Source organism: Acipenser ruthenus, chromosome 9 (genome assembly GCF_902713425.1).
Source record: "Acipenser ruthenus chromosome 9, fAciRut3.2 maternal haplotype, whole genome shotgun sequence".
In the NCBI taxonomy this organism is placed as follows: domain Eukaryota; kingdom Metazoa; phylum Chordata; class Actinopteri; order Acipenseriformes; family Acipenseridae; genus Acipenser; species Acipenser ruthenus.
This window is the reverse complement of record NC_081197.1, coordinates 26,725,643-26,746,297: the sequence shown is the minus strand read 5'-3', so window position 1 is coordinate 26,746,297 and position 20,655 is coordinate 26,725,643. Positions and strand designations below refer to the sequence as shown.

The 20,655-nt window shown below is 42.9% G+C and overlaps 1 protein-coding gene across 1 annotated transcript in view; it reads right to left on the bottom strand.

Annotated features, from left to right (window-relative positions):
• LOC117406227 (cholecystokinin receptor-like) overlaps window positions 1-20,655 on the bottom strand; it is a 75,369-nt gene that overhangs the window by 51,905 nt on the left and 2,809 nt on the right. The window contains exon 2 of the mRNA XM_059030584.1: window positions 17,836-17,900. Within this exon, the coding sequence (XP_058886567.1) occupies window positions 17,836-17,900 (65 nt within the window). The remainder of the gene's footprint in view (window positions 1-17,835; window positions 17,901-20,655) is intronic.

The following is a 20,655-nucleotide window of genomic DNA, read 5'->3' as shown; positions in this document are numbered from 1 at the left end:
TGCCAAAAGGAGCATCTGCTGACTGCTCAGGCAGCTTGTTTCTCCTCAAGTCCGATCCAGGAGGATATTCAGATGAAAATGTGTTGTGATTTGTTTCATAATGACATTTGAGGTTGCTCGCCTTGTAGAGACTACAGTGTGTAAGCAATTTGTTACAGATGAGACACAGAGGTTTACCACTGTTTTCAGTGAAAGCAAACTCTTCCTCCCATTCTGGCTTAAAGCCTCATACTTTTGTTTATTACCCGTGGAGGGTTTGCTCAGTGCCATTGTCTCCACGAAACGAACAAGCACTTAATTCAAAATTATGAAATTCACTTTGAACTGTACATCTGGCTTTCAATCGAAGTGATCGAAATACGCTCTATATGATGAAATGTCCTGCAGTGAACATGCAGGCTCAAAGAAACTGAAGAGAGAGAAGGGGAGAGAACAAAGAATAATAAACATGAAAGAATACAGAGAACACAAATAATAAATGTGTTGTGTTTATTTTTACTTTTTTCTTTTCATTTTTGTCTATTATTCTTTCTTCAGTTCATTCGAGACGCAAAGTGTGCATCACCCAGCATTACAATGTATTGCAGAGCTGTCCAGGTGCTGAAAGACACACTGAAGCACATGCAGAGATGTACTGGAATAAAGAGCAATCTGTCTTTTTTATATTCGGGTGCTGGCTGAGAACCAGATGCAATAGCCAAATGTCTGTGGAGGACAGGTTCGGTGGCTGATCGGTACCGAACAGGGTTTCTCATAACCGATTGGTGACTGGTCTCGGACTAGGGGGCCGGCCTCGGGGTTCAGAGCCGATCTGTACGGCCTCGGTACCGAACCAACCGTGGAGGCAGTTGGTGCAGAAAGGTGAATGTTCTGTGGATGCCACTTGGCAGGGGCCTGGTTCTGCCAGCTAACTAGTTCCTTACTAGCAGCCTTCGATAAAATGACTGTGGTAGGGTGTGTGGGTGATTCACTGAGGGACTAGGGAGTCAGAACATTTAGTTGAAACACCACTCAGCACACTGATTTGTTTAGTCCACAAAGGTGGCACTCTTGTGCCATGCTCCAATACCGGCAACGGTAAGACTTTATTTTACACAGTTTCCAGGGGTTTACCAACAATGGTAGTCGGGTGCACAATGATGCAAGCACATACGTGCTTGAAAATAATATTAAAAAACAAAAGACGAAAGCAAAAGAGAAAATAAACACTGTTAATAAAACTACAAATAAAAGGTGCTGCTACACGCAGCGTCTCGCAGCCTCCGCTAATCGGTGAGACCCGAATTCCAGTAATGCTCTCCTACTCCCTCACTATCACTAATGGGATTGCCCAGATTCTCCGAGCTAAACTAAATAACATCCCAGTTTGTGTAAGTAAAACAAATGTAATGGCTGTCTTCTTCCACCGTCTCTGTGGTCTTTCTTTTTCCTTCTCCATACTACATTTTATGGGATCAACCATCCCCCCAGGACCCGCACCTCAACCAATCAAAGAGATCCCCGCACCACACCCTTGCTCAACCTTTTTGTGTCATTGCCATTATTGACAGGCGGGTCAAAACAGGGATTCTGATCTCCACCTGCAGGATCACGGATGCGCCAGATAGCCAGCACAGACCTCACCTGTCACAGTGATGCTGACCAGCTGCTCACTAAAGCAACATAAGACACTGGGGCTGGTCAGCTCCAGTCAACACAGCCACAGTTTATGTTGCTGTTCCAGTTTCTGTATTTTTTGTTCTAACTCTACTCTCAGCGCCTCTTTTTTTCTTCCTTGCTGATGTATATGCAATTATACGCCCCCTTAAGAAAGCCTTTGCACCCTCCCACAATATAACAGGAGAAACCTCAGGGGATTCATTAAATTCTAGATACAGTTGTAATTCACTATTGACATAATCTTGAAATATGGCATCACCCAATAGTGAGGTGTTTAAGCGCCAGCGGCTAGAAGTGCTCTGTTTACCCAGATCCCAGTCTAAAACCACAGGGGCATGATCAGACAAGGTGATATTAAGAATTTTACAGTCCAAAATTCTATGGGCTTCTGTTTTTGACAAAAAGAAATAATCTATTCTGGAGTAGGAAGAATGTGGGTGAGAATAAAAAGAAAAGTCGCGTCCTCTTGGATTTGAGTATCTCCAAACATCAATTAACCCCAACTCTGCACAGTTATTTTTAAGTGCTCATTCTAGGGAGGGGGGCTGAACAAGCTGGAAGCCTAGCCACGACTTGCGACAGTACAAAGTCTCCCCCTACCAGTAAGATCCCATTTGCTTTTACAGTTATGAGATCAAACAATGTTTTTATAAAGTGAGGATTATCTTCATTCAGACCGTAGACATTAAGTAGGGAAACTGCTACTCCTGCCAAAGTCCCATTAACCAACACAAACCTCCCCTCTTTATCTTTAAACTGTGAGTGGAGGGAGAATGTAATTGAGCTATGTATTAATATTGCCACATCCCGCCTTCTGCCTGAGTGATGGGAGGAAAAAAATACTTGATTTGCCCAAGACTTGGATAATTTACAATGCTCTGCATTAGAAAGATGGGTTTCTTGCATAATGGCCACTTCACAGTGCATTTGTTTAAGTTGGGTGAGTATCTTTTTCTTTTTAATAGGACTATACAGGCCTTTTACATTATACGTTACTACTTTCAAACCTTGCATAGTGTGTTCTTGATGCCAAGGATTGTCTTTGCCATCTTTATCCCCCCCACTGTATAATTAACAGTACTAAAATATGCGTGCCTCCCCTGTCGGGCATTGGGAATCAAGCAGTTAAACCAAACACAAATATTTTTACATGAGATACATACAAAGGTAATTCCATTGCATTCCAATTGCGTACTGAGTACAACCCCTAACTTCAAGATAACATATGTAACACTTAACATAAATGTCAACGATAAAACAACTATGTACACTGTAAACTCTTTTTTACAGACTTCCACACTGTTGGCCCACAGTACTGTGGGTCTCCCCTGACACAGTCCTTCATAACCCAGACAGCCTACTAATTGCAAGCAGTCGCATGCTATTTGCCATTTATCTTGTGTGTCAAAGGGAATTAGGAATAGCCAGAGCAACAACTGTAGTGCCCGGGCCTTTGGCTGCATGTTGTTTAAAGCAGCCACACAGAGTCTGGGTCTCAACCTAAGTTCAGCTCAGAAACCGTGTCAATCACGACCGCTTCCACGTAGGAGATAACCGCTGCTAAGCAATCCCCCCCCCCCCCCCCCCCACCTAACCCCCGCTCCAACAACATTCACAAATTATCTGCTCTTAACTCCTTGATAGTAAGAATTTAAACTGTAAGCGGAGTAGTTAACACTGCCTATTAACCAGGTTTGTCCTGAGCATAAATAGTTTCCCACAAAGTAAGTAATATAACAGAGGGGTGGGGAAAAAAAACAAAAAACGATCGGCTCCATAGGACTTCACGGCAGAAGCTACCTCCAATTAATAAAGCCTCCATTTAAGTAAAAAAAAAAAAAGCCTTAGTTCCTCCCCGATTAGTTGGAGATTATAGTTTACAAAAAAGAAAAGAAAATGTCTTACTGAATACAAGATCCTTGTGTAGGCCTATTGCTGTATATTGTGCTACTTTTACAAGTTCAAGAGACTAACTGAACTTTCTAAGGCCTCACGTTAAAATCTAAAAAATGCCTAAAATGCAGGATCATATAGGGTAACAATAATCAATAAAATAAAAATAGTAGTAATAGTACAAAATAAGATCTTGTGCACAACCTCAATATTATTATAGCCTAAACATTGATACTATCTTACTGGATTGAGTCACTGTGATACTTGCAGTCGCATGTTTCAATCTTTCTTTCCCAGCAAGATATGCATGTCACGAACCACACTGCTTGTTAGGCTGCTTCCGTTGCGGTGAGTTTTCCCGGTTGCCTGCCATCCTCTCCGGTGCAGTTCTCTCTCGAACCGTTCAGGTTCAGAAAGTTTTGCTGATATGCCCAGATGTTGTAGACCTTCAAGGGCTTTCCAGGCAGAGTGGAATATTTTCATGCCGCCGTCCAGGAACACCTTCAATCTGGCGGGGTAGGGAGACTGGAACTTGATGTTATGCTCTCTGAGTTGTTTCTTGATATCTGCATGCTCTTTCCTTCTAAGTTGCAATCCTGTAGAGTAGTCCTGGTCCACTGAGATTCGTTTCCCTTCGTACCTTAGCTCCTTTTCGCCCCATGCCTTGAAAAGTATTTGTTGTTTCTTTTGAAAATTAAAAAATTTCAAGACAACTGACCTTGGAGGTGCATTTGGGTCGGCTGGCCGTGATAATAGTGATCTGTGCGCTCTCTCGATGTTTAATTCAAGATCAGGTGGCAGTTTTAGGAGCTCTTTAAGAAAGGTTTCAGTAAATTGAATCATGTTCTCCCTTTCTGTTCCTTCTGGCACCCCGTAAATTCGTAAATTGTTACATCTTGCTTGATTTTCAATTTCTTCACAGCTTTCCATCAGTAACCTTTCCTTCTTAAGCAAATATGTTAACAGCATCTCACCTCTGATACGACTGTCCTCCATTTCACTAATTCTGCTTTCGGCTTCCCCAGTTCTTTTGTCAAGTCTTGAAACTGATTGTTTTATTTCTTTCACGGATTCTTATACTCTTTCAAGACTGGTGTTGACATCTTTGCGGAGTTTTTTTTAACTCAGCCAGAACAGTCGCCAGCTCACTCATTTTGTCTGTTGACGGGGACGACTCATGGTTCAACTGGAGATGTGCCGCGCATATTCACATCTTTTGTTTTCTCATCCAGGGTTGTCTTAAGCTTCTCTCTTTTTGGTTTTGCAGTTTGACTCATTTTTGCTGAGGTTATTTGTTCTTGCATATACTGTGTCTGGGGTTCTTAAGGATGAGGGCGGATTGACTTTAGCTACAACGGGAGATACGCTAGAAAGCAGCCATTAAGATGGTGACGACACCCAAAGTTCCCCAGTTTGCTGTTTTAAACAAAACGCTGTTTTGTTATTTTATTTGTAGTACATACCAGTCATTTTCTGTAACTTCGGTCGGATCCAGTTGTCAGATATTCAGTTTTATTTTACTCCTTTTAGTTGGTATCGTTTTGTGAAACTGACTCTTCATTCACTTTTAACTGTGGATATTTTAATATTCTTCAACAGTATTTACATTACTACATGTGATGTCTTAACCACCCGACTCTTGTCTTTCTTCACTCTCTCTTCTCCTTACTACCACGCACTCACACAGGTACAAAAAAAACACTCGAAATTAAATTGATAGCACACAAATTGGGCTGTTAAATGCTTAATGACTAGCTTTGTGAAAAAAAAATACAATTTGACTTTAAATGAATTACTTAATAATTAATCATCTTCATCCCAACAAAGCATCTTAAACTCTTGCACTGTTAGAGCCAGTGGGAGTGAATCACCTAGCAACAATGTTACGTAGAATATGCAGGTTTCACAAATCGATGGATTGTGCATGTCCAATAAATAACTTTACTAGATAACGACTATGGTGTATTTGTTTTTTGTAACTTTACTAGATTGCTGGATTTAAATGTCAGGTTCATGTAAGAAAGCAGTATAATTTATTTGCTCATTTACAAAAAACGTAAATAATACCTTAAGTTACGTGTGTCTTAACAGAGGCTCTCATCCTGAGACAGCCATTTCTGGGTTTCTTTGTAACCAACAGAAGATCAGCTTCTTCCACAGCTAGCCAATCAGAAGTAATAGGGGTGGGACGTAAACACTTTTTAAAATGTTTGTGTGTATGTGCTAGACTTCCGCAATTCATACCTCAAAAACTTGCGTGGCTCTCTACAAATATACCCAGAGTGCCTTTCTAGCAACAGAGCGAACTTAGGAAAAATAAATCAATAAAAACTACTTGTCCGACGGCAAAACTTGTTGTCCATCCTACAAATCTTGTTGTCCCGGGCGTCAGGCGATACAAATTGGCCACCCCTGCTATGGAAGGCTATCTGGGTCAAAAAAGCATTGTGCTGCTTTAGAGTGAGTCAGAATCTCATGGGCCAGAAAAAAAGGCAAGCACGTCATTCTGAAATGCCTCGCTTAAACTTTGGAAATGTTGTATATTTTTTGTTGCAACTTTCTGTTATGTGGAATGTAATATACAAGAAGCAAAATGGTGAGTTTTTTCCCCTTTGTATTCCAACGCCATTTCCACGTTAAAGTGTTAAAGTTAAATTTCAGTTTTCGTTTGTTTGTTCAGTTACAAAAAGGCACAAGTAAACCTCATGTTATTACTTTATGAAAATGTGTCTATAGCCACTGTTTACTGTGAAGAAATGGCAAGGAATGAAAAAAAAGTTTAAAATAAATAAAGTGTCAACTTTCTGTACTAATTATTTTGGGAATAATCAAAACAACGTTTAACTTGAACTGCTATTTGTCATTGTGAACAGGCTGGCCAGAAAGAAAACACACAGACAGGCAGTACTTGCAGTGAAACTGAGACGCTGCGGCACTCAGTGTGTTTAATTGAAAGAAATAAAAGATTTAAACAAAAACAGCACACGGCACTTTCAGCCAAAATAAATAGACAAACTAAACGAACAGACACTAACAAACAGGGATGAACACTAAACACAAAACAAGTACGGTGCTGGTGCTTCCAGCACTCGTAGCAGTTGTTATTTACTGTTATTATTACTATTCTTTCGCCCTGAACACACAACCCCGAGTAAGTAAAACGTGCACCTATATATACTGTTGTGCCGGGATTCAATTACTAATTAATTATTCACTTGAATCCCAGCACGTGAACTCATTTGTGCAACCCCGTGCTTACATACTATTAAATACTTTAAATGCACGTGAAGTGCAATCCCTGTGCCTAAATACAATTATACATTTTAAACACTCGTGCTCATTACCCGCATTATATCCCGTGTACCAACTACAATAGACCAACATTAACACACCACACGCAACATATAACACACAAATGCACACAGGGGCGGGGCACATTGCCACAGTCATCCTTTGTTTTGTAGTTAATTCACTGGGGTAAAGTAAGGCCTACACAACATATTCTTTACTCCTGCGATATTTTTCTACTTTAACATGTTACATATTGTAACATCTTGCTGTGAAATAAAGGCACACACACAGAGTCCACGCCCCCCTGCCCCTGCTGCTATGCTGTCTCTGCCTGCGTTCTGAGCAATATAATGGATTTAGATACTGACAATCTTGCTGTTTTGTCTGAGAATGTGTAAATTATCAGTGAGAAACCTCTGGCCACACATTAACCTTTTTAATGTATTATTTTTGTTGCATTATACAATTTTGAACAAGAAATGTATTGTGGGTCTACCTCTGATTCTGAATCATCCTCTGATATATATATATATATATATATATATATATATATATATATATATATTCCGGGTGATTTGATTCTTATAAGTGGTGGATTCTTAAAAGAGGACCGAGATGATTACTGTGCTGAAGTGCTGCAGAATCAGTATGTTAGTTTGAGAATGAAAGCTTTGTTCCCTGCAGTGTAATGGGTTGACTATTAGATGTCTTGAGTTCCCACATACAGTGCCGTGAAAAAGTATTTGCCCCCCGTCTGATTTTCTGCATTTTTGCACATTTTTCACATTGTATTTGGTCAGATTTTTTGTGGGTTGTAGTAGTGTATTATTATTATTATTATTATTATTATTATTATTATTATTATTATTATTATTATTATTATTATTGTTATTATTATTATTATTATTGTTATTATTATTTATTTCTTAACAGACACCCTTATCCAGGGCGACTTACAATTGTTACAAGATATCATGTTATTTTTACATACAATTACATTATTTTTTACACATTATTTTTACATACAATTACCCATTTATACAGTTGGTTTTTTTTTACTGGAGCAATCTAGGTAGAGTACTTTGCTCAAGGGTACAGCAGCAGTGTTCCCCACCTGGGATTGAACCCACGACCCTCTGGTCAAGAGTCCAGAGCCCTAACCACTACTCCACACTGCTGCCCCCAGTATATAGAGGGAGTCTGAGAGAAAAAATGACACCAAAGTTTGGTGCTTCTTTCATTTGTTTGGTGTGCAAGGTAATCAAACATGCAATCTTCAGGTGTGAAAAAGTTATTGCCCCCCTCTCTAGTTAACTCAACCCAATTAAAGGGATAATTAGGGTAAGCTGTTTGGGTACTTTGGTTAACAACCAGGCCTGATTTGGGCCAGCCCTGCCCAATATAAATCTGACTAACTTTGGCCCTTACCATCAGAGTGAAGTTGTCAGCACACAGGTTCTAGAGGCACATCATGCCACAAACAAAAGAAATTCCTGAAGACCTCAGGAAAAAAAAGTTGTTGATGCCTATCAGTCTGGAAAGGGTTAGAAAGCCATTTCTAAGGCTCTGGGGCTCCACCAAACCACAGTCAGAGCCATATTGTCCAAATGGAGAAAGTTTGGGACAGTAGTGAATCTTCCCAAGAGTGGCCTTCCTGCCAAAATCTCTCCAAGAGCAAGGAGTAAAATCATCCAGAAAGTCACAAAGAACCCTAGAACAACATCCAGGGATCTGCAGGCCTCTCTCGCCTCGGCTAAGGTCAGTGTTTATGACTCCACCATCAGAAACACAATGGGCAAAAATGGGATTCATGGCAGAGTAGCAACGCGGAAACCATTGCTCTGTAAGAAGAACATGAATGCTTGTCTCAAGTTTGCCAAAAAGCACCTGGATGATCCTCAAGAGTTCTGGAACAATGTTCTATGGACAGATGAGTCAAAAGTGGAACTTTTTGGCCGACATGGGCCCTGTTATGTCTGGTGAAAACCAAACACTGCATTCCACAGTAAGAACCTCATACCAACGGTCAAGCATGGTGGTGGTAGTGTCATGGTTTGGGGATGCTTTGCTCCATCAGGACCTGGACGCCTTGCCATCATTGAAGGAACCATGAATTCTGTTCTGCATCAGAGAATTCTACAGGAGAATGTCAGGCCATTCGTCCGTCAGCTGAAGCTGAATCTCAGCTGGGTCATGCAGCAAGACAATGATCCGAAACACACAAGCAAGTCTACATCAGAATGGTTGAAGAACAAGAAATTTAAAGTTTTGGAATGGCCTAGTCAAAGTCCAGACCTAAACCCCATTGAGATGTTGTGGCAGGACCTGAAACGAGCAGTTCATGCTTGAAAACCCACAAATGTCACTGAGTTGAAGCAGTTCTGCATGGAGGAGTGGGCCAAAATTCCTCCACGGCACTGTGAGAGACTAATCAATAACTACAGGAAGCGTTTGGTTGCAGTTATTGTTGGTAAAGGTGACGTAACCAGTTATTGAGTCTAACGGGGCGATTACTTTTTCACATGGGGGCATTGGGTGTTGCATAACTTTCTTTAATAAATAAATGAAATATGTATCAATTTTGTATTATTTGTTCACTCAGGGTCCCTTTTATCAAATATTAGGTTTTGGTTGAAGATCTGATAAGATTCAGTGTCAAAAATAAGCAAAAATGCAGAAAATCAGAAAGGGGGCAAGTACTTTTTCACGACACTGTATATGCACAGGGACCACACAAAGTATTGTTTAGTTAGAGCGCCCACTGAAAGCTAGGTTTATTTTGTTTGTTTGTTTTATTAGCAGTTGTTTCCCCACCATACTGTAAGAAAAATAAAACCAACACTGGTTTTAAGCTGTAAATAAAGACTCCAGCCTGATCATTTACACTGCCCTCGGCCAGGTCACATTACAGTTAGCAAAAGCGCCTCCACATGTCAACAGTTTAAATACAGTATACAAATGTCAATGGTGCTCAATACATCGAAACAATCAAAACAAGTCCTCGTGTGTAAGCACTTGTTATATGCTCACGATTATGTTTACTCAAGGCTGCAGAATTCTATTTTACTACAGTAAACTTCAGAAGCAATCGTCTTGTGAGGATGCCTAGTTTAACTGCTGTGCAGTATTACGTATAATGGCCTTTGAATTAAAATGACATTACAGTACAGTATTTTACTGTCAGGACTGCCACTGCATTTAAGCATCTGTGGCTTGATTATTTGCTGTTGTAATGCAAATCTCACAGTTTTTTATTAAAAAGAGATGCAAAGCTCCGCAATCCCCCACCCCCCCACCCCTCACCGCGCCGCTACGCAATCCCACTCCCTCTACATGTATATCACACAATAACACTGCTGTACTCAGTGAAAGTGTATGTATTCAATGAATGTGTATTCACTTTATTGAAACAAATTTTCACTTACAGAGAACACAAAAAACATACCTAGTCACTGTCTGATTACAAACAATGCAGTGTTTCCTATATCATTGCACTACCCATGCTGCATACATGCCTAATCACGTGAGATGTGATCAAATTCAAAAACAGTTTTATTGGTTGTACACGTCATTGCACTTGATCAAGCACTGTATTACATGTGGTCAGTTTGCCCCGAAATGATTCTTATAAGTGGATTGCTTGATTCCTACAAGCAGATTATTTTATATTGGTTTGTAAAGGAATGATTTTGTCCCAGTGGTTTTGATCACTATATGCGGTTGATTCTTATATCATTGATTCTTATAAATGGAGTGCACTGTGTAGATTATATATATATATATATATATATATATATATATATATATACAGACATTCTCCCAGAAGGATTGTGGCTTGTCAATATGCATTTCAGCAAATTCCAGTCTGGCTTTTTTATGTTTTTCTTTCAAAAGTGGAGTCCTCCTGGGTCTTCTTCCATGGAGCCCACTTTCGCTCAAAAAGCGACGGATGGTGCGATCAGAAACTGACGTACCTTCACCTTGGAGTTCAGCTTGTATCTCTTTGGCAGTTATCCTTGGTTCTTTTTCTATCATTCGCACTATCCTTCTGTTCACTCTGGGGCCGATTTTCCTCTTGCGGCCGCGCCCAGGGAGGTTGGCTACAGTTCCATGGACCTTAAACTTCTTAATAATATTTGCAACTGTTGTCACAGGAACATCAAGCTGCTTGGAGATGGTCTTGGAGCCTTTACCTTTACCATGCTTGTCTATTATTTTCTTTCTGATCTCCTCAGACAACTCTCTCCTTTGCTTTCTCTGGTCCATGTTCAGTGTGGTGCACACAATGATACCAAACAGCACAGTGACTACTTTTCTCCGTTTAAATAGGCTGAATGACTGATTACAAGATTGGAGACATGTGTGATACTAATTAAAGAAACTAATTAGTTTGAAATATCACTATAATCCAATTATTTATTATCTTTTCTAAGGGGTACCAACAAATGTGTCCAGGCCATTTTAGAATATCTTTGTAGAATAAGCAATAATTCATCTCTTTTCACAGCTTCTTTGATTTATTCTATGACATACCAAAGGCATGCAAGTATACATGATAAAATAGCTTTTAATTTCATCACTTTTCAGGAGGAATGAAGCATTATTCCAATGAGCTGTAAGGGTACCAACAAATTTGAGCACGTCTGTATATATACAATGCCTTGCGAAAGTATTCGGCCCCCTTGAACTTTGCGACCTTTTGCCACATTTCAGGCTTCAAACATAAAGATATGAAACTGTAATTTTTTGTGAAGAATCAACAACAAGTGGGACACAATCATGAAGTGGAACGAAATTTATTGGATATTTCAAACTTTTTTAACAAATAAAAAACTGAAAAATTGGGCGTGCAAAATTATTCAGCCCCTTTACTTTCAGTGCAGCAAACTCTCTCCAGAAGTTCAGTGAGGATCTCTGAATGATCCAATGTTGACCTAAATGACTAATGATGATAAATAGAATCCACCTGTGTGTAATCAAGTCTCCGTATAAATGCACCTGCACTGTGATAGTCTCAGAGGTCCGTTTAAAGCGCAGAGAGCATCATGAAGAACAAGGAACACACCAGGCAGGTCCGAGATACTGTTGTGGAGAAGTTTAAAGCCGGATTTGGATACAAAAAGATTTCCCAAGCTTTAAACATCCCAAGGAGCACTGTGCAAGCGATAATATTGAAATGGCAGGAGTATCAGACCACTGCAAATCTACCAAGACCTGGCCGTCCCTCTAAACTTTCAGCTCATACAAGGAGAAGACTGATCAGAGATGCAGCCAAGAGGCCCATGATCACTCTGGATGAACTGCAGAGATCTACAGCTGAGGTGGGAGACTCTGTCCATAGGACAACAATCAGTCATATACTGCACAAATCTGGCCTTTATGGAAGAGTGGCAAGAAGAAAGCCATTTCTTAAAGATATCCATAAAAAGTGTCGTTTACAGTTTGCCACAAGCCACCTGGGAGACACACCAAACATGTGGAAGAAGGTGCTCTGGTCAGATGAAACCAAAATCGAACTTTTTGGCAACAATGCAAAACGTTATGTTTGGCGTAAAAGCAACACAGCTCATCACCCTGAACACACCATCCCCACTGTCAAACATGGTGGTGGCAGCATCATGGTTTGGGCCTGCTTTTCTTCAGCAGGGACAGGGAAGATGGTTAAAATTGATGGGAAGATGGATGGAGCCAAATACAGGACCATTCTGGAAGAAAACCTGATGGAGTCTGCAAAAGACCTGAGACTGGGACGGAGATTTGTCTTCCAACAAGACAATGATCCAAAACATAAAGCAAAATCTACAATGGAATGGTTCACAAATAAACATATCCAGGTGTTAGAATGGCCAAGTCAAAGTCCAGACCTGAATCCAATCGAGAATCTGTGGAAAGAACTGAAAACTGCTGTTCACAAATGCTCTCCATCCAACCTCACTGAGCTCGAGCTGTTTTGCAAGGAGGAATGGGCAAAAATTTCAGTCTCTCGATGTGCAAAACTGATAGAGACATACCCCAAGCGACTTACAGCTGTAATCGCAGCAAAAGGTGGCGCTACAAAGTATTAACTTAAGGGGGCTGAATAATTTTGCACGCCCAATTTTTCAGTTTTTTATTTGTTAAAAAAGTTTTAAATATCCAATAAATTTCGTTCCACTTCATGATTGTGTCCCACTTGTTGTTGATTCTTCACAAAAAATTACAGTTTCATATCTTTATGTTTGAAGCCTGAAATGTGGCAAAAGGTTGCAAAGTTCAAGGGGGCCGAATACTTTCGCAAGGCACTGTACATACATATATACACAGTGCCTTGCAAAAGTATTCAGACCCCTGACCAATTCTCTCATATTACTGAATTACAAATAGTACATTGAAATTTCGTTCTGTTTGATACTTTATTTTAAAACACTGAAACTCAAAATCAATTATTGTAAGGTGACATTGGTTTTATGTTGGGAAATATTTTTAAGAAAAATAAAAAACTGAAATATCTTGCTTGCATAAGTATTCAACCCCCACACATTAATATTTGGTAGAGTCACCTTTCACTGCAATAACAGCTTTAAGTCTTTTGGGGTAAGTATGTACCAGCTTTGCACACAGTGTCGGAGTGATTTTGGCCCATTCTTCTTGGCAGATTTGCTCCAGGTTGTTCAGGTTGCTTGGACGACGCTTGTGGACCGCAATTTTCAAATAGTGCCACAGATTCTCAATGGGATTGAGATCAGGACTTTGACTGACTTTGGCCTTGTGCTTGGGATCATTGTCCTGCTGAAAGGTGAATTTCCTCCCAAGCTTCAGTTTTTTAGCGGACTGAAGCAGGTTCTCTTCCAGTATTTCCTTGTATTTTGCTCCATCCATTCTTCCTTCAATTTTAACAAGATGCCCAGACCCTGCTGATGAGAAGCTTCCCCACAGCATGATGCTGCCACCACCATACTTCACTGTAGGGATGGTGTGTCTTGAGGCATGGGCAGTGTTAGGTTTGCGCCACACATAGCGCTTTGAGTTTTGGCCAAAAAGCTCTATCTTGGTCTCATCTGACCACAAAACCTTTCCCCACATCGCAGCTGGGTCACTCTCATGCTTTCTGGCAAACTCCAGACGTGCTTTCAGATGGTACTTTTTGAGTAACGGCTTCTTCTTGCCACCCTCCCATACAGAGCTCTTGATATGGTTGACTGGTGCACCATTACTCCACTCCCAGCAACTGAACTCTGTAGCTCCTTCAAAGTGATTGTTGGCCTCTCTGTGGCTTCTCTCACAAGTCTCCTTCTTGTTTGAGTTTTGAGGGACAGCCTTTTCTTGGCAGTGCCTGGGTGGTGTGATGCAGCTTCCACTTCCTGATTATTGATCCAACTGTGCTCACTGGGATATCCAAACACATGGATATTATTTTGTACCCTTTCCCTAATCTATGCATTTGTATTACTTTATCTCTAACTTCTGTAGAATGCTCTTTGGTCTTTTTTTTCCTTCAGATTCACAGCCTGACCAATGATCCTTCAACAGTGGGGTTTTTATCCAGAAAATGTGACAGCAACTTTAATGGTTCACAGGTGGAGGCCAATGGTAAGGTAATTGTGTCCTTGTTAGGGCAATTTCTTTCATCGGTGTAAACTGGGAGCTTCCACAGCACAGGGGTTGAATACTTAGCAAGCAAGATATTTCAGTTTTTTATTTTGCTTAAAAATATTTCCCAACATAAAACCAATGTCACCTTACAATAATTGATTTTGAATTTGTGTTTTAAAATAAAATATCAAACAGAACGAAATTTCAATGTACAATTTGTAATTCAGTAATATGAGAGAATTGGTCAGGGGTCTGAATACTTTTGCAAGGCACTGTATATATATATATAATACAGAATTTTTATGAAGCGTATATTTACCGTTATGAAGCCTGCCTGAGATCCTATCATAACTGCAGCCCTGTCAGTTGTTATAATAGATAGACTGCATGCTTAACTGGTGGCCTGCATAGGTGGCCTACTACTGGCATTACAATAACCAGGTTAAAATATAAGAACATAAGAACATAAGAAAATTTACAAACAAGAGGAGGCCATTCGGCCCATCTTGCTTGTTTGGCCATTTGGCCACAATCTCATCAAGCAGCTTCTTGAAGGATCCCAGGGTGTCATATGAAACACAGATAAAAATAAAAAAAGCATGTTGGCTGAATCGTTGCACTAAACAGGTTCACTGCTGTGTATTACCCCATAGTGCCCATTTTAATGTAAACGCATCGAATAATCCTCCGAGTTGTTTCTCCCCTAATTCTGCCTTGTTATTTGCAAGATTTAACAAGAGGTGTGTCTCCAGACAATGTCTTTATGAAACAAATGGTCTGTAGTGTAGTAACTACATCCTATACACAGCAAAGCAATCTATTTCCTTTAAGTAATTGTGACAAAGTGAGTGAGAACAGGTGCAGGAGTAATACTGTGCGGTAATTAAACAGACAGAGCCTTGTAATCCAGTTTGGAATAGTAAACTTTATTTTTATATTCCAGGTCTGGTGACCTAAACAATAATCCCCGGCAATACGCAACAATGTGTACTGCACGCGGTAACCAATAAGGGGATAGCAGTCCCAACTAATAAAACACAATATCTGACCCACAATGATACATACATGGTCACCAGTTCTGGGTGCGTGCAGTAGTGCTCGTGGTGGGTGATACAGGTTATTTAGTGACTGTTGGTGAAGTGAAGTTCTGGCTTAGTGCTGGCTCTAGGCGACAGCTCCGGAACTGTGTTAGCTGTCTGGTAATGTGCAAGACAAGACAATTACAAGACAAAACAAACAAAACACTCACAGTACTTTTTATGATTAGGAACAGGGTCTTTCACAGTCCTTCTCAGTTTATTTACACAAAACAAAATGAAGGAACAGATTACGATTCTCCGTCCCCTTTTATGCCGTCACACATGACCCCTTGCTAAACGAGTGTAACCGCCTCTACAATCTGCGGCTGTGTGGCAATGTGCCCCGCCCCTGTGTGCATTTCTGTGTTGTATGTTGCGTGTGGTGTGTTAATGTTGGTGTATAGATATGGCTGCACGGGATATAAATGGTTGTGTGCAGCACGAGTTATTTAAAGTGTATAATTGTATTTAAGCACGAGGATTGCACATCACTTCACGTGCATTTAAAGTATTTAATATGAGAGCACAAGGTTGCACATAATTAATTCACGTGCTGGGATTCAAGTGAATAATTAATTAGTAATTGAATCCCGGCACAACAGTATATATAGGTGCACGTTTCACTCACTCGGGGTTGTGCGTTCAGGGCGAAAGAACGGGAGAGAGTGAGGAGAGAAAATATAATCAATTTCTACGTGGTGCTGGAGGACCAGCACAGTACGTGTTTGTTTAGTGTTCGTCCCTGTGTGGCAGTGTCTGTTCGTTTTGTTTGTCTGTTTATTTTGGCTAAAGTGCCATGTCCTGTGTTTTGTTTTGTTCAAACCTTTTATTTTACAATAAACCGGCGCAAGCAAGCGCCTTCATCATTTCATCTCATCTGTCCTGTGTGTTACTCATTTCCTGGATCTGACGGGACCACTCAGCCAGCCGTGTGACAGGCTGCCACGCCGTTTCCCTTTGCGGGTCAATGCATTATTGCAACAGAGTCTCGCCCCCTTCCTGGCTGGCCGACTTCCCTTGAACCCTGGGAAAGACTGTCAGCCCAGCCCATCCAAGGAACGCTGCTCTCGCTGCTTAGCGCCCTCACAGGGCGCTAATCAAGAATCACTGCTCAGAGTGGAGCCGAAGGAACACTCGGCTGAATCTATCTTTCTTATTGCTCCCCCATCCCGGGAAAAATAATCTGCATTTTGGTGGTCTTTCCCCGCATGGTGTACCATGTGGTACATGAAGGGTTGCAACGCCAGATACCACCGAGTTATCCGGGCATTGCTGTCCCTCACTGTGTTTAACCACTTGAGTGGGGCGTGGGGCGTGGTCTGTGACAAGGTCAAATGAATGTCCCAGCAGATAATATCGTAAAGAGTGAGTAGCCCATTTAATGACCAAACACTCCTTTTCGACTAAGGAGTAGTTGCGCTCCCAAGGTAGCATCTTTTTACTGAGATACAGTATTGGGTGTTCTACTCCGTCTACCTTTTGGGACAAGACTGCATCCAAACTCACGTCCGACGCATAGGTGTGGAGGATGAAGCTCTTGTTGAAATCAGGTGTGATAAGGGTGGGGGCCTGGCACAGTTTACGCTTAATAGTATCAAACACCCCCTGACACTCAGCTGACCACTTAATTAAATTTGGTGACGTCGACTAAAGGGTTAACCACTGTGGCATACTTGGGGATAAAGCGGCAGTAATAACCAGCTAATCCCTGTAGTTACCTCACCTGAGTCTTGGTTTTGGGGATCGCCGTACCGACCAAAGCCTGGATTTTGGTGACCATGGGTCTCACCCTTCCATTTCCCATTAAAAATCCCAAATATTGAGTTTCTGTCTTGGCAAACACACATTTTCTAAAGTTCGCTGTCAGCCGGGCTACCCTTAGAGACTGAAGGATGGCTGTAACCCTAACCAAATGCTCTCGTCAGGTGGAGCTGTAAATCACCACATCATCAATATATACTGCTGCATATACATGATTTGGGCATAAAACCTGGTCCATCAGTCTCTGAAAGGCAGTGGGTGCACTATGTAGCCCAAACGGCATGGTTTTAAAGTGAAACAGCCCTTCTGGTGTTGAAAATGCAGTATTCTCTCTAGCACTGAGGGTTAAGGGGATCTGCCAGTATCTGTCCAGAGTAGAGATAAACTTCGCCTTTCCCAGTCTATCTAGAAGTTCGTAGACCCGAGGCATAGGGTACGCATCGAACTTGGCAATAGCGTTTACCTTCCGGAAGTCCACACAGAAGCGATTGGTGCTGTCTTTCTTGGCCACGCTGACAATTTGACTGCACCACTCGCTCCTGGAAGGCTCAATCACCCCAAGTTCGAGTTTGTCACATACCTCTTTGCGAAAGACACTTTGTCGACTTTCCGGGATCCGGTAAGGTCTCTCTTGTACTGTGATACCTGAGGGAGAGACAATGTCATATTCAACCAAGTTAGTCCTGCCAGGCACGGCAGAAAAAGCATCGCTGAACTCCTCAATAAGCTTACACAGTTTCCATTGCTGATCTGGAACCAATTGTTCCCTCATCGAAATTATTTTAATGCTCAGATTCTCTGGACAGGGGCATAAATCATCCTCTATATTACCTGGGGTTATAAACAAGACCTCCCTTACGTGCCAGGGCTTTAATAAATTTAAATGATAAATTTCACTTTCATTATGGTGAATGGGCTGTCTAATTTCATAATTCACCTTTCCTATAGTCTGAATCACTTCATATGGCCCCTGCCATTTAGCACAAAATTTTGATTCTGAGGAGGGAAGCAGCAGCATTACCTTGTCTCCTCGTCGAAAGGTCAGAATTAGTGCATTTTTATTGTATTGCTGCTGTTGCCGGTGCTGAGCCAATTTGAGGTTGTCCTGGGCCAAACGACTGACCAAATCCAGGTGATCTCTCAGTAGGAGCACATGCTTCACTACATTTTTGGACGAGCCTTTGTGCTCCTCCCACTCAACAGATCAAGGATGCTGTGAGGCTGTCAGCCGTACAAGAGCTTGAAGGGGGAGAATCCTGTCGAGCTCTGTGGCACCTCTCTCACTGCAAAAAGGGGAGTGAGGTAGGGAAGAAGCGATGCCCAGTGTTTTTGCTCTTGTGTTACAAAACTTCTCAGCATCTGCTTCAAGTTCTGATTAAATCATTCCACCAAACCGTCCATCTGTGGACGATTGTGTCCGAGCTGTTGCTGCGATGACGTCACGGACCAGAAACAGGAACCAAAACAAGGAATGGATGGTGAAGCTGAACGCAACGGCGCTCAGCATTTTATTAAATAATAAAACAAAACAAAAGGTTTAAACCAACAAAAAACAAAAAGGCACAAGGGCCAAACAAATAAACAAATAAGGTTTAGCAGTTGTTTTTAAGTTTCGTTTTCTCTCTCCTTGCTCTCTCCGCTCTCACTCCTAATACACTCTCCCCCGAGGGTAGAGAGCTTTAGGTTTATATACAGTGACCATCTCCCGATTAGCAACAATTAATCAATTAATTAACTCAGGAGATGGTCACCGTCTGCACAAGTTTAATAAGGATGCATGACTGTCAGCCAGCTAAATAAATCACTAGCTGATCAGTCACACATCCTCACAAGGTTTTTAAAAAGACAAAAACAATAACAAATACGCAGCGCTTTTATCCGTGCCGCAAACAATAATACAAATAATAATAAAACAGTGTACAAATATATATATAGGGGCAGGACACTCTATATATCGCCACACATGCCCCCCCCCCCTTGTGCGCAGCACACATGGCCTTAAAAGGCCACCTCCCCCCTTAGTCCCCAAAGTCCCGACTAGCAGTCCTGGACCAGGAACAGGGGAAGCAAGGTGTCTCCGGGGGCGGCCACGGCAGGATGTCCTCCTCCCACCCAAACAGCTGTAGCGTACCGGTGGACCGCGCACAGGCCGGCTCCTCCGGCCGGCTCCTCCGGCCAAGGAAATTTTGGGGGTGGTCTCCAGACCTCCCACCCCTTCTTCATGGCTGGAAGCTCCCCTCCGTGGGGCTCCGACCACAGTTTCTCCTGCCGCGAAAGTGCGGCTGGGGGAGCTGGTCTCCTGACCTCCCTCGCGTCTTTATGGCCGGCAACTATCCTTCGTGGGGCTCCGACCACAGTTTCTCCCTGCCGCGAAAGTGCGGCTGGGGTAGCTGGTCTCCTGACCTTCCCCGCTTCTTCATGGTCGGCAACTCCCGTCCGCGGGGGCTCCAGCCACAGTATTTCCTGCCGCATGGCAGGACTGGTAGTGACCCCAGGTGAAGCAGAACTCTTGACGACCCCAGGCGAAGCAGGACCCTCGGGAGGCGACGGCAGCGGCAGCAGCGGACCCTCGGGAGGCGACGGCAGCAGCAGTAGTGGACCCTCAGGAGGCGACGGCAGCAGCAGCAGCGGACCCTCGGGAGGCGACGGCAGCAGCAGCAGACCCTCCGGAGGCGAACTCGGGAGGGGAGCCCCTGGCCATGGAGGCGGCAGTGGGAGCTCCACTTCTCCCTCGTACCCTGTAACTGGTGGCTCCACAGGCGATGCGGAGCAACAGGCAGGCCCGGGCGATGTGGAGCAACAGGCAGCCCCGGGCGATGCGGAGCAAAAGGCAGCCCCGGGCGATGCGGGGCAGGCATCCTTGGGCAGTGCGAGGCAGGCATCCTTGGGCGGAGCGAGGCAGACATCCTTAGGCAGAGCGAGGTAGGGCAGGACCAGTCCTTTCCATGGCAGTTGAGACGGAACCAGCAGGTATTCACCCTCTGCTGGTGGAGGTGGGAGCGGTAAGCTGTCCTCTGACGGCGATTGAGATGGAGCCAGCAGGCATTCACCCTCTGCTGGTGAAGGTGGGAGGGGCAAGCAGCCCTCCCACGGCAGTTGAAGCGGAACCAGCAGGCATTCACCCTATGCTGGTGGAGGTGGCGGAGGCAGAGGCAGCTCCTGCTGCTCTGCTCCTGGCGGTGGAGGTGGCGGAGGCAGAGACAGCTCCCGCTGCTCTGCCCCTGGCGGTGGAGGTGGCGGAGGCAGAGGCAGCTCCCGCTGCTCTGCTCCTGGTGGTGGAAGCGGTGGAGGTGACGGAGGCAGAGGCATCTCCCGCTGCTCTGCTCCTGCTGGTGGAAGCGGTGGAGGTGGCAGAGGCAGAGGCAGCTCCCGCTTCTCTGCTCCTGCTGGTGGAAGCGGT